Source organism: Amphiura filiformis, chromosome 19 (genome assembly GCF_039555335.1).
Source record: "Amphiura filiformis chromosome 19, Afil_fr2py, whole genome shotgun sequence".
NCBI lineage: Eukaryota > Metazoa > Echinodermata > Ophiuroidea > Amphilepidida > Amphiuridae > Amphiura > Amphiura filiformis.
The window spans coordinates 10,825,027-10,840,739 of record NC_092646.1 but is presented as its reverse complement, the minus strand read 5'-3'; the positions used below and the strand labels follow the sequence as shown (position 1 = coordinate 10,840,739).

Below are 15,713 nucleotides of genomic sequence, written 5' to 3'. Positions count from 1 at the left end.
TAGCACAGATAAGGCTCCAGCAAACCTGCACAATGCACTTCTTCGCCAGGATTCAGAATTTGATGGGAAATAGTCTACATAATAGGCATCTACTGAAAGCAAAATGATCAGGTATATGCACATTGTGAGATCAGATAGGGAGAGGTTTGTGATGAAAAGGAACTGGACCTTATTACTTTGCCGTCTATTCTTAAATCGGGTGTAAAGAGCTGCAATATTTCCAATAATGCCAAAGATACTTATAAACCACATAACAGTGCGAAGGAATTTAAATGTCAACATGCGCTTACATGTTAGGAATGGAGAAGGTGGCTCATCACTTAAACAATGGACAGATGTTGCATAACAACATGTTGCAGCGTTGGTGACATACAAGTTTACGCTTTCATTTAACCCTAAAAATACTTCACTGCATATCCATAGCAGTGGGTTTACTCTCAAGTTAACTGTTTCTAAAGAGATACACTTTGATAGTAGTGGAATCTGATACAATTTATTTTCAGAAATGTTTAAATACCGTACTTGAGTCAGGCTGTGAAAAATGTGCTCTGGAAGATAGTGGAGCTGGTTGTGGTCAAGTCCCAGCTCATGAAGCTTGGTTTGGTTTTGAAATGTGCCTGGATGGAGAAAGGATAGCTTGTTGTAGGATAGCCACAGTTTGCGTAGGTTCCCCAATGATCCAAAAGCATCAGGTGCTATGTCATGTAATGTATTGTTATCCAGGTATAACTGTATTAGGCTTGTCAGATCTGCAAACACCCCAGACTGTATCTCATGTAATGCATTGTTGTCCAGGGGTATCACCTCCAGACTTGTCAGTCCTGCAAACACACCAGGCAGAATCTCGCTTAATGTATTGTTACCCATATCTAACGTCTCCAATCTTGTCAGTTCTGCAAACACACCAGGCTGTATCTCATGTAATGCATTGTTAAACAGGTGTAACCCATCCAGACTTGTCAGTCCTGCAAACACACCAGGCTGTATCTCATGTAATGCATTGTTAGATAGGGATAACACCTCAAGACTTGTCAGTCCTGCAAACACACCAGGCTGTATCTCATGTAATGCATTGTTACCCAGGTATAACCTCTCCAGACTTGTCAGTCCTGCAAACACACCAGGCTGTATCTCATGTAATGCATTGTTACCCAGGTATAACCTCTCCAGGCTTGTCAGTCCTGCAAACACACCAGGCTGTATCTCATGTAATGCATTGTTAAACAGGGATAACTCCTCCAGACTTGTCAGTCCTGCAAACACACCAGGCTGTATCTCATGTAATGCATTGTTACCCAGGTATAACACCTCCAGACTTGTCAGACCTGCAAACACACCAGGCTGTATCTCATGTAATGCATTGTTAGACAGGTATAACCTCTCCAGACTTGTCAGTCCTGCAAACACACCAGGCTGTATCTCATGTAATGTATTGTTATACAGGGATAACTCCTCCAGACTTGTCAGTTCTGCAAACACACCAGGCTGTATCTCATGTAATGTATTGTTATGCAGGTATAACAATTCCAGACTTGTCAGTCCTTCAAACACACCATGCTGTATCTCACGTAATGCATTGTTATCCAGGTTTAACACCTCCAGACTTGTCAGTTCTGCAAACACACCAGGCTGTATCTCACATAATGCATTATGACTCAGAACCAGTGTTCGTAACCTGCTACCAAACCTAGCAAATGCTATTGGTTCAATACTATGCAAAGTACTATTATCCCAGTAGAGATAAGTCACATTACCTGGTGGATACAAAACTTGAGTCTCAGACACATATCCATCTGTGCAGTTACTGATTATGGTGTCGACATCATCCAAGGTACAGGTGCAATTAGATGGGCATTCCATGTGACATCTTGTTACATTTCCATAATACCAAGATTCATTTCCATACACCCAATGTTCCTTGTTGACACACTTGGTTGTCCCATTGTTGTACTGTCCGTTACTACATGAAAACAAAATCAAGTATAACACCAATGCTGTTCCTATATAGCATAGTGATATACCAGGAATCCTGCAATAAGCCTGTCTAGCCATGGTGATGTTGTCAGCTTTGTTTCAAATCACAAAATGATCATCATCCTGATTGCTTGTTCTGTTATAATAAGAGTTGAGGTGTAATATTTCAGAAATCAATCAATTACTTGATCATATTATACATGATATACCTATTTCCCCTTGGTAATCACTGGTATAGCAAATTGGAATATTACAGTTGAAATACACACACCCCCTATGGAAGACATGACCTTAATCTCACACACAGGGGGTGTAGATTACAAATGAAATCATCCATTCATTTATCCCCATTTTAAGGTTGGTCTGAACCATGGAATTATGGAAAACAGTTTAGCCCTTTAACTTTTAAATTGTTAATCTTAAGTGTATAAAAGTATACATATTTCGAATGGAAATTACCTTACGAATCCAGTGGTGACGTCAGATTGATTTAAAAATGCTCAATTTTGGAGAAAATCATCAAAAACCGTGATTTTGGCCTAAAATTTTACGTAAACCGTAACTAATTATTTTTTCAGTAAACAATTTTTTCTTATTGATTTTCAAAAACTAGGTATGAAAATCTAGGATCTGTTTTTTTATTTTCTTGAATTTTGACCATCTTTTAGAAATATTCGATAAAAATGGTTGAAATTTGACAGTTCCAGCCTAATTTCGCAATACTGGTGTATTTTTGTTTTTGATGGAAATTTAAAAAATGAAAAAACGGCTCCTAGAGGAAAAGGAGCTGTACACGATAAGACCAAAATCTTACCTTTATTTTCTATAATGAACCTGTTAGCTTTCACGAAAAATTGACAAAAATAACCGTTTTGTATCAAAAGTGGCAGTAGACAGCAATCAAACAACCCATGTTTTCAAATGTGATCATCTTGAATCCTGCAATTCACGCAGCTGGTATTCGCAATTAAGATACAACTTCCGCGCATGTTTTATGAAAATCCAAGCAATATTTTCCATAAAAAGAAGAATTATTGTTCGTCAAGCCGTATGAAATTCCCGGCCGGCCATGTTTTCGATCATGTTTTGTTGTGAGGCTCCGCGCCGGCTCCGCGCGAGATACACTATCAGGGTGAAGCGCTCATGGAAGCGCACCTCGACTTGTTGCGTTTGCGTCGGGCGTGAGGCAAAAATACACGCTCGTTAGCAACAAGATTAGCAAGATTTCCCGCAATTGACCATATGGACGATTTCAGATGAAAAAGGGTGAAATACCATATTTAAAAATGATAGAAAAATTTCATAACCGGCTGTAGTCGACCCTGCTATATAGATGATAACATACAGGTCATAAATCTCTTGTCTGTTTTGTTGATCAACATCGTTGTCCAATAAAGTATAATTGGTTACCAAGTTGTGAGGTGGTGATTACAATATAGTGGGTCATGTTTCAGTTGACTTGTTGAACCAACCTGTCATAGACAGGGCCGAAAAAATTTGTGCAGAAAAAAATTATAAATTGCACATAAAAAACTGCAGATGGTGCGGAATAAGTAGCAAAATATAAATAAACAGCCCAATTAAGATTTGGGTTTACATTACATATTTATCAACTAGGCTTTCCTTTCATTTTTGGTGAGCAAAATAGCATTAAGTAATAAGTAGTAAAAACAATATGATTTGTTGAAACTTGGCTGAAATATGAATTATGCAGAGAAAATTTAATTTCAGAGACCAATCAAATTGGGCGGAGAAAACAAATTTGCGAAAAATGATTTGTCCCTGGTAACAAGCAGACAAGTCATATTGAAAAGTCATCAATTTAAGTAACTCCATTAAAATCATCAATTTAAGTACTTTCATTAGTTAAACTTTTGAGCAAAGTTATTGATGTTAGAATTATAGGAATATGCAGTCATTTAAAGGGGGTAACCAGTTTGGTTTATGGATTTTGTTTAAACTTATGTACAATGTCAAATATTGTCCCTTTATACATCTATGTAAAAATAAAATCAGAAACTTATTTTAATATTTTAAACTACAGTTTATTTACCTAGCTGGGGGTTTATAACCCCACGCTAGGTCCTGTTTTTCTATCCGATTCTTTACCTAGCTGGGGGGTTTACACCCCCATTTTCGTTTTCTGGATATTTGTAAGGAGTATGGGGCTCAAACTCAGTGACAACAAATCTCATGACCAGGGGAACATTTTGCAATGGTCAGGTCAGAGGTCATGCAGAGGTCAAATTTTTGAAATGCATTTTCTGGACATCTATAGGGGTACGGGCTCAAACTCGGTGACAATAAACCTCATGACCAGGGGAACATTTTTGGAACATCTTTCAGGGGTCAGATACCTCCAAAACACCAACATGCCCCAGCTAGGTTTGTGGTCTATGACCACCATTTGCCACTAGTCTTTCTTCTGCTTCTTTTTCTGGCAACAAACTTCAAAATGCTTCTCCTCCTACATGTTACACCCTACAATTACGTAACTTGCACATATGTATCGGCTATATCCAGTGCCCATAGGGTGCAAACAGAATTGGGGTCAAAGGTCATTAAGGGGCATTGCCGGTATATAATCAAATACCTTCAAAATGCTTCTTCTGCCACATATTAGTATACATAGCACAATGACGTCACTTACACATGTGCATCGGCTTTACCCAGTGCCCACACATAATTGGGGTCAAAGGTCATTAAGGGGGTAAAATCTATTTTGCATTATCTCGATATCTGTAAGGGTTGTGGGGCTCACACTCAGTCTCAGTGACAACAAATGTCATGACCAGGGGAACATTTTACAGGGGTCAGGTCAAAGGTCATGCAGAGGTCAAATTTTTAAATGCATTTAAAAATCATATGATTTCATTTTCTGGATATCTGTATGGGGTATGGGGCTCAAACTCAGTGACAACAAATCTCATGAACAGGGGAACAGTTTGCAGGGGTCAGGTCAAAGGTCATGCAGAGGTCAAATTTTCAAAATGCATTTTCTGGACAACTGTAAGGGCTACGGGGCTCAAACTCTGTGATAACAAACTTACTGAATACTTTGGAATCAGGGTTTTCTTTAAGCATTTTGCTGAAGGGGTATTTTCAAATTGTTTTGACCCTTTCAATTGTGAATTTTTCCTCATTTTAAACAATATGTGACCCGGCAGCACAAACGAGCCGTAAATTCCCTAAATTGTATTCTGAGTTATGGTGTAAAATGTGTACGAAGGTCGTATTCATCGGTCACTTAAGCTGCCGCGACATCTGTCTTATTTTGATAGTCACAACACCAATCAATAATCCTATTATTGAAGTGGATAATAAGCTTCTACCTTAGATGGCTATTTTGTTGAAGGAGCAAAGTTTAACTAACCATAACTCCGCTTCTGGATATCGTTTGAAGTCAAATGATATACCATTTTTAAGTTTATGATGTTTATTTTTTAAACACGAAATAAAACAAAATTGACCGGTGGAGGAATTTACGGCTCATTCGCCGTGGACGGTCACATATGTGTGTTTTTGGAGCCATAGGCGTAGATCCGGGTGGGGGGAAGAAATCTCCCCAATATTTTGCCAGGGGGGTGATCCATACAATCATCTCCCAATGTTGACGCCTGTATGTGGGTGTTTGACCAAATTAACCTATTATTTGGTCATTTTAGCCCCCAAAATGCAAATTTGTGCGCGCTTAGCGCGAATTTATTCCACTTTTGCACCATATTTCAACAGTTTAGCTTAAAAATGGCAAATGTTTTTGTACCATAAACTTATTCTTCGCCAAAAGGTGCTGGATTCACTATACTTCAAGACATTTTTTTTCACACCCCCGGCTCAAAAAGAAATGTAGAGCAGTCAGAAGGAGGTGGGGGCAATTTTAAAAGAAAATAATAATATTTAAAAATGCCCCCTGACATCGACAGTAAGAAACTTTTTCAAAATGAAGACCTAATTGTAGCAATTTGGTGGATCATTTTGGCACTATTAATGTGTAAAATTTTAGTTAAAAAAAGCCGAAAATTTTGAAAATGTCCATGAAGCCTTTCGTTGTCACGTTTTCCCTATAAATTGTGTTAAACATAGGGCCTAAATTGGCAAATGTCGAAAGCAAAAGCGAGAGGGAAAATTTTGCAAAATAATTTGCAAAAGACATTTGGTGCATCATTTAAACAGAAAAAAGGACCCGAACCCAATTTGCAAGATTTCAAACTGACACTCTACAATTTTAGAGACTCGCAATCACTAAAACATACATGGATTGATGCTGACAAAATGTGATGGGCCCTAAATATCGGGAATAGGTCCTAAATGTCAAAAGCCGAGAATAAATGCACAATATCGGGTGTTTCTCTATTCAAATCTTGCAATATCTGAACGCGTCGTTTTCAAGATTTTTTTTACGCGTTGGACTTTGGGACTTTGGATTTGAAGGAGTCAGCAAAGTGCCTGAACGCGTAAATAGGTGTGTTTTGTGCATTAAAGAAAACCCTGTTTGGAATGCTGTACAGGGGTCAGGTCAAAGGTCATCTGGGTCAAATCATAGAATTTAATTTTCTGGGCATCTGTAAGTCGTATGGGACTCAAACTCGGTGACAACAAACCTCATGACCAGGGGAACATTTTTGGAACATTTTGCAGGGATCAGATACCTCCAAAACACCAACATGCCCCAGCTAGGTTTGTGATCTATGACCACCATTTGCCACTAGTTCACTTTATCATCTCTTTTTGAAGAAATAGTGATTCTACGATAATATACTGTTATATATTGTAGGGTTAGAATATTGGTTGTACAAAATTTGGTATTGCAAAATACCATTAACTTTTTGACTTCACTTGAGGGTGTTTTTCAAAATGGCTGCCAAATACCATTAAATGACATTCTAAGCCCTGAAATAATACACATCCAATTTCTCACTGGATGTACTCTGGAGCTACTCCGGATTACCCCCAGGGCTACTCTGTAGCGGTGTACCGTAACGCGAGTCAAAAATCCGTGGACTACTCCTATCAGGTGTTTCCACGGTGTACCTCCCATAGTACTCCATAAAAAATGTGTGATGATCTGTTGCCAGATTTAATGCTATTTTTAGCTCATTGCGTAAACGCAATGCACTATAGGCATAGTCCAGATTTCTGTATGTTTTTTTCTTTCTCTTGCTACATCGTTTGAGCAATGGATCTGGTAATTTGATGGGGCGATCTTTGCATGATTGTTCATGATTGTTACTTATTTAGCTAGGAAAATTCGGATGGAAAGTGTCATTTTTGGAGCATTTTGTTACGAAAATGTTTACCAAATTTCATGAAATAGTCTCCTATGCAGACTGTTTGTGGTGCTTTTCATATTACAAACACTGTACAAACTCCTTGATCTGGCGATTTTGTAAAAGAGATGTTGAACTTTACTGCTTCAGTGCGGCTACAATGTTTGCTTTTCAGTGTTGCTTAAAGCACCAATTGGGCTTGTGCTGTCTATAGGCCCTTACTTCTGTGCACGAGCCATGAGCAAATAGTGTCTCAAATTCTCCCAAATCAGAACTAATTGGGCTACCAAATTGTTGGTTGGCAACCCTGACTATGAACAAACATCTCACTCATTAACACTTATCACACATCTTGACCCAACATTTACTCAAGGTGAAATGTCCTTTTGACAAAAGTGCCTAGTATATCAGTATATGGGACCATGACAACCCCTCTCTGACATTACAAAACAGACAAACAGAAAGTCTGAACAGGGAAGTGCTTGGGGTAAACACTAGGCTAGTGGCCTTTCCCTGTTCTGAAGATTGAAGAGAGCACTTGTTTGAAATATGAAGTCATGAAAATTAGAAAAAATAAATAAATGCCTTGAATAAATAAATATCTTGAGAACCACAAGTATATTTTCAAAATGCTGATTTGTGCTTGATCACAGCACTATGGTGATTTTGAGGTTTGAGAATACTGAAATGTGTTTTTTTTTTTTGGCAGCCCTGTATACATAGCTATACATGTCTATACATGGCTATACATAGCTATACATGGCTATACATGGCTATACATAGCTATGCATGGCTATACATGGCTATACATAGCTATGCATGGCTATACATGGCCATACATAGCTATCCATGGCTATACATAGCTATGCATGGCTATACATAGCTATGCATGGCTATACATAGCTATGCATGGCTATACATAACTATGCATGGCTAATACATACTTCATAGCTATGCATGCCATTTACCATGAAAGTGTTGTAGTTTTTAAGTTTCAAGTTTTTATTTGGAAATTGCTTTTACATCAGTGGCACTCATCTATCCGATGGTGCATCCAAGACATTAAATATACAAAGAAAACTGTATTAAACAAATTAAAATCAAAGGATACTCGACAAGCAAAAGGACAAATAAATAAATGCCTTGAATAAATAAATATCTTGAGAACCATGAGTATATTTTCAAAATGCTGATTTGTGCTTGATCACAGCACTATGGTGATTTTGAGAATACTGAAGTGTGTTTTTCAAAGTTGGCAGCCCTGTATACATAGCTATACATGGCTATACATGGCTATGACATGGTTACATATGGCTCTACATGGCCATACATAGCTATCCATGGCTATACATAGCTATCCATGGCTATACATAGCTATGCATGGCTATACATAGCTATGCATGGCTATACATAACTATGCCTGGCTATACATAGCTATGCATAGCTATACATAACTATGCATGGCTATACATAGCTATGCATGGCTATACATATCTATGCATGGCTATACATAGCTACGCATGGTATTCCTGACCATAACCCATAACAAATGAGCTACAGCACCAGTGGTGCTCTTGTCTATATTTAGCTTTATTGTATGCTTTTATTAGGATATATGTGACCCCTCGGCACAACTGAGCCCGGATGTCGCCAGTGCCACTATTGAGATATGCTCCATTGAACTTAACAATAAACAATAGGAAACAAAGGATTTATTGACTGTTTTATTGATTTTTCACTACTTAAATGTCAAGTACTATATACATGATATACATCATTTTAAAGCTAATTTCAAGCAGAATATTTTGATGATGATTGGCGACATCCGAGCTCAGTTGTGCCGAGGGGTCACATATTAGGGATTTTTGTTCTTTCTTTCTTTTATTATTTTTCAAATATATGTTAATAATATAATAATAGAAAATAATAAACAAGTAAATAGGCCTACATAAATACATAAACAAGTTCAGAAATAAACAAGTAAGTAAAATTAATGATGTAAATAATTGACTAAATACATTTATCAATGAATAAACAAGTAAATAAATAGATAATTAAATTAACAAATAAAAACTACACAAATAAGAAAGTAAATAAGTAAACATGTGCATAATTTAGGCCTAAATAAAAAAAAATGAATAGTACTCGTAGGCCTATGTAAAATAATCAATAAAAAGAATGATAATGATTGTCATTAACTTGGTTGTTATTTAGCTTTTTAATTTGATTACCTGTTTCCTTACTTGTTTTTTCATTTGTTTGAGTAGGCCTGCATTTTGTATGTTTTTAAGCATGTTTTTAAGCATTTTTAAAAACTACACAAATAAGAAAGTAAATAAGTAAACATGTGCATTATTTAGGCCTAAATAAAAAAATGAATAGTACTCGTAGGCCTATGTAAAATAATCAATAAAAAGAATGATAATGATTGTCATTAACTTGGTTGTTATTTAGCTTTTTAATTTGATTACCTGTTTGCTTACTTGTTTTTTTCATTTGTTTGAGTAGGCCTGCATTTTGTATGTTTTTAAGCATTTTTCTTTGCATATTATACTTGATTGGTCATTTTATAGCTAATATTTATTTTAGGACCCCCACTTTTATTCAGTTATTTTTTACGCTTTTATTAAATTTATTATTAATTTTATATTTATTATTTCTTTATATTATATTTTACTTCTTTACTATTTAATTGTTTAGTAAGTTATTTAAATATTTACTTTTTAATAAGTGACCAATCATTCAAGTATAATAAGCAAAGAGAAATGTTTAAAAAACAAACAAAATAGGCCTACGGGCTACTCAAACAAACGAAAAAACACATATCAAATAGGTAAGTCAAAGTAAAAGATGAATAACAACCAAATAAAAAAAATATGAAAACTGCGAATAACATCAATGAAAGATGAAAGACTAGTAGGCCCTGACAAAACATGTAAAATATCAAAACTGTATTGCAAGTAGGCATATTATAGGCCTAGGCCTACGACTTGCAATAGTAAAGTAATGTGGTGCAAAATGTTAGGAAAACGGCGTGAAAACAAGAAATTCAAGTTCAAGAAGTATAAATTATGAATAAATTTTAACTGTAGGCCTAATAATAAACTTGGTTAATAAACAAACAACATGGGAAAGTAGAACCGCGAACCGCAGTATGCACATTTTCTTTAAAATACAGAATAACAACGTCACACAAACGTCTCAAGTTTAGCAAAACTAAAAACATAACAAGAAACACAAAATTAGATAATGATTAAAAATGATTTTAAAAACAAATTGAGAAGAAGTCGTACTGTCGTTAAACAAAAGAACAAGTTTCTACAAAGGAAACAACCACTAAATAGAAACAAAATTTCTCCGTGACATCGACAACGGTGATTCTCGCTCCGTGTGGCTGAAAACGATTCATGACGCCCTATGCAAACGTGCAAACATGGTTAATCAATTAATCAAAACAACAAACGTTCACTTTGCTTATATAATAGCTAGGTACGCGCACTAGTACGCGGCCGATTATGCGTTCGTCGAGTTGTTTACCGCTGCCGGTCAATGACCCGTTTAGCTGCGGTTGTACACGAGCTGACTTTGGTGTTACTCCAGGGTTGGCTCGTGGCTGACAGCTATCAGATGTACTTCAGAGTAGCTTCTTAAGAGTACCTTTGGAGTAGCTCCGATATGGCGTATCCAGAAGTTGGCACTAGTGTAGCACCGGAGTTGGCTTCTAGACAGACAATGGATGGAGTAACAGCGAAGTAGCTCTGATATGGTGTATCCACGATGGGGTTTGCTAAGTTGTAGTTCTATTAAGGTGTAGCTTCAGGACTACACCAGGTGTAGCCGCGAAGGTAATCTGCCGCGGTGGTAAACCGTGAATGAGAATCTGGATGTGTATATATGGGATATATTGACTGAACTTTGTACTTTCCAGGGTGCTGAATAATAATATTTTGGTCCAATCTCGGGGAAATGAGACCTGTTCCCACCAGGGTTCCTGCTAGGTCTAAACAATTGGACCCCATAATCTGCAAAATTTGAAAACTATGGGGTCCCGAACATTTTTTTTTTTGTTCTTTGGACACAATTCTGATGACATGATAATCATGTTTTAGTCTCAAATGATGGGTCCAGGTCACACACAGGTGGACCCCATAATTTTCAAAATTTGAAAAATATGGAGTCCCTCATACGCTAAAAGACCCCAAAACTCTGTGTATGGGAACCCTGGAGCTGGGGGAGGGGGCACTCAACTTAAATTTTGGTAGGGGTGTGCTAAGAACTAAGAACTGATTTTCGGGCAAAATAGGGGCTTGATGATCTGAAATTAGGGCCAAATTATAGGCTGTGGAGCTAAAAAATTCTGAATTTTGTCAAAATTTGAGCTTAAAGAGCTACAAATGTCAGCACTTGAGGCTCAAAGAACTGGAGCAGATCCAAATGTGGTGTGTAGAAGAATTCAAATATCACAGATATATTTTTGTAGGTCCTGTGGTTTTTTTAGTTATGTTGTAAAGAGAGCTGAAACAACAACACTTTTGTAAAACATACATAACTCATTAACAACAATAAATCAAGCATGTTTTCAGAGTATATGATTTGTAGAATGAACTTTTGAAAAACATCAAAGTGTTATTTTTCATTAATATATTGATTTAAATAATGAAAATTGATTTTTTTTCAACCAACAATACGTTGTGTACCCTTGAGTGTCCTATTATACATGATATTATTGCCTATGCTTTTTTTGTCATAGGAGTTTAAACGTGTTATCATCACGCTTGACTCCATGGAAAGCAACTTGCTAATTGTTATTAATTATGATATAATGCTCAACTTACTGGCACTCTGAAATAATACCATGGTGATAGGATTTCCCATGGTACTACTTGTCACATCAATCTACTCCCGTAATATTATTGCTGACGTTTCATTTGCGTCAAAGCTTAAACATGATACGATTGATTATATTTCTTTGGCCTACATTGTAAAAAAGGTCAAAATTATCAGTGTTCTTTTGTATAACAACAAAGTTTGTTCCACAGAAGTTACAATGGTCCTAGCCAGTGTTTCTAGTTTGTAACTTGATCATTTGTAAAACATCAACTTGACACATCATCATGTAGATCTCTTGTATAGGTCCTTCTTTGGAAATAGCAGGGCTGGACTTTTACACAAGCCTGCCCACATGACGTGTACTTTTACTGTCAGGCCTGTAGTGTAATATTCTAAAGGTATTAGCCCAGCTAGTGTCTGACATTTTGACTCTTACACTAGTATTGGCAATTTCAATTTGTTGACATGATAATGTTATGGCATTGGCGTAAATACTACAAGGGCACTCCAAATAGTAAAGTGACGTGATATGGATGTGCAGTCACAACTTTCAACATGGGGGTCTTTCTGGGGCAAAATTGCGTGAAAAAAAATAGGGTGGGGGGGGGGGGATAAAAGCTAAAAAGAAAATGGGAGTTTTTTGCCGGAAGATGCTAAAAAATATTGGGTCTTTTGAATGAATGAAGTTCCTAAAAATGGGATGGGGGCCTTGTTGGGGATTTTCCTTTGGGGCTACTTTGACTGGGAAAATATTAATTTCAGCACATTTTCAGTGAATTTTGCTACACAAACAACAAACCATGGAAGTTTTTGAACAGGCCTGTTAGTTAAAATTTATACAAAATAATACAATGTTAGACAAAATTTATCTAAAAATGCTCTTTAAAATTGTTTTCTGGCAGGGTATATTTCAGGCAGATTTTCCATATTTCAATTGGTGCACCCTCAAAAATGGGCAGAAAACAAAGCACTTGTCATAAACTGTATCAAATCATATTTTGCGATACTTATCGTCATGAAATCATATTTTGCAATATTTTGTCATCATGACTGCATCCTGTTATTATATTGTTTCCATTGCACAGACCTTGTTGAGGCCAAGACAACGGGCATACTTGAGTTGTTGGATGAGGAGAGCAAACTACCAAAAGCAAGCGCCAATAACTTCACCCATGCAGTCCACCAGCAGCATAAGAGTCACTTCAGAATAGCTGTAAGTAGATTTTTAATTTTAATTTGACATTTTGTATTTTTGAAGTGAAAATAAAGTAGCAAAAAACAAGCAAGCAAGCTCCATTCAAATACATTTAGCTATTTGGAGATATTAAAGCCATATTATAACATTTCTGTAAAAATAGATTAGTATTTATTTTCCATAAAATATTAGCTTTTACTGTCAGATATGTCCCCTTTTAATTTTGAGCCGAACAAGTGAGGTAAAGCATAGAAAATTGGAATTTACAACTAGCACCCATGCATGTTAGTCCCGCGGTTGCAATACGGTTGTAATACGTGTAAAGTACATTACAATCGTGTAAAAACCAGAATTAAAAAAATGTTTGAGGGCGTTCTCCTCAGCAAATGTTATAATATGGCTTTAAGTTAGAGATTACAATTTCATGTAAGATTTCCTATTTTGTCTTTAAAATGCAACATTGGCTTTCAGAGTCATGCCGCTGCCACTCCGCTCAGCTTTCAGAAAAATTCAAGCTCCATCACGGCGCTTAGCAGCAAGCGGCAGAAAGGATGAAACCAGCGTAACATTTTCATTTATATTTTCAGATTCCAAGGAAGTCCAAGCTGACAAGTCATCGTAATCTGAGAGACGATGAAGGGTTCCTGATCCGACATTTTGCTGGCGCTGTCTGCTACCAAACCGTAAGAAAACACACAAAAAATATTTACAGTCCAACCTCTTTTATCTGGCATGCATTGGTCGGATAAGTGAAAAATCCAGATAATTTAATTACATGTAATTCTGCAGTGGCGTAGCAGCAGGGGGCAAGGAGGGCACATGCCCTGGGCGCCTCCCTAGGGGGGCACCAAATTGACCAATTCAGCATCGATTCTGCCTCCCCTCCAAGTGATGAAAGTCCAAATTTTTCTTGCTTTGCGCACATTTCTGCAAATACTCATTTGGAAGATCAATTTAAGAACCATATTATAATGAAAATGAATTAGTGGTATGCCTTATTTGTGCGTATTTTAGAGTGTTCTGTGCGCAATTGTTACAAGAATGGGGGGGGGGGGGATATTATATATCCTTAGCCCTGGGCGCCACAACCCCTAGCTATGTGACTGTAATTCTGCATTGACTGTCCTAAGTACTAAAATTGAGACAACAAAAGATTGTTTCAACATGGGGTAATAACACTAAAAGATTCATTTGAATTTGCTTTATGCAACATAGATATGTCATTCTTAGCATCTAATTAAGGTGTCAAAACATCAACAACATATTTTCCTGTGAAGATTTTACAGCCAGATAAGAGAGAGATCCGTATAAACGGGTATTTAGTTTATTTACTGTGGTATATACGATTGTTTATTGAACTTCATTGACATTCTCGACCGAGTCATGGGTGTACTTTACTACTACTTTTATGCTGACATGATGTCGACATGTCAATAAATTTTTCCGACATGTCGACAAGAAAAAACATTTCAATGACAGCACTGGAGCGGACCTAAGAGTAAACACATCCATACAACACTTTAACCCCCTGAGCACTACCTGCCGATCTAACATTGCCTCTGATTGGTCAATTACATGATATTTTTACTTTAATCACCAATCAGAATGGAGCTTTGCAGATAATTCGCCCTATTTTTTGTGTGGTGAAATTATTCTAACAATGTTGCTGATTGGTCTAATTGATAATGAAAACTTCTTTTTGGCCAATCAGCAGGTAGTTCTCATGGGGTTAAAAAGTAACAATCCATATGAATTAATTAACACCTCTAATATAGCGTATGTGTTACTTGAATATTCCTTCATGTGTGTGTGTTTGTTTTGCAGAAAGAATTCATTGACAAAAATAATGATGCCCTTCACTCATCATTGGAAGCTTTGATACAAGAGAGCAAAGATGATTTCATACGAGGCTTGTATCCAGGTCCACCTGCTGCACCTTATATACAGAAACTAGCCTTTGAAAGTGTAGGAAACAAATTCAAGGTGAGATACAACCCAAAAGACCAGTGATGTCCAGTGGCAGTGCCACAGGTGGGGGGGGCATGGTGGGCAAATGCCCCCAGTCATAATATGACTTCAATTCAAACTTGTTCTGTTGTCCTAAAATACAATGAATTTGGCTGAATCCAATAAGGTGTTAGTTGGGGCAGTGTTAACATTCATGTTCAAGTATGCAAAAAAATTAGGTTTGAAAAAAATCTACCAAATGCATTTTAAAAGATCGTACATTATGGCTTTTAAAGCCATGATATATGATCTTTATTATACACCAGTGAAAGTAAATTTACTTAAAAGTAAGTTTACTTTCGCTGGTGGTACACCTGGAGCCTCCAGAAGACCACAAGATCATATTGCTCTCAAATGATTAAAACTGAATAAAATTGAGACACAATATAGCTTCATTTTGGATAAAATAATGAAAATGAACACCGGCCTATCCATCAGTG

General features: G+C 36.8%; 1 protein-coding gene across 1 annotated transcript in view; it reads left to right on the top strand.

Annotated features, from left to right (window-relative positions):
* Nucleotides 1–15,713, top strand: part of LOC140140910 (unconventional myosin-VI-like) — a 115,424-nt gene that overhangs the window by 74,272 nt on the left and 25,439 nt on the right. The window contains 3 exon segments of the mRNA XM_072162664.1: nt 13,157–13,284; nt 13,854–13,949; nt 15,091–15,249. Coding sequence (XP_072018765.1) covers nt 13,157–13,284; nt 13,854–13,949; nt 15,091–15,249 — 383 coding nt within the window.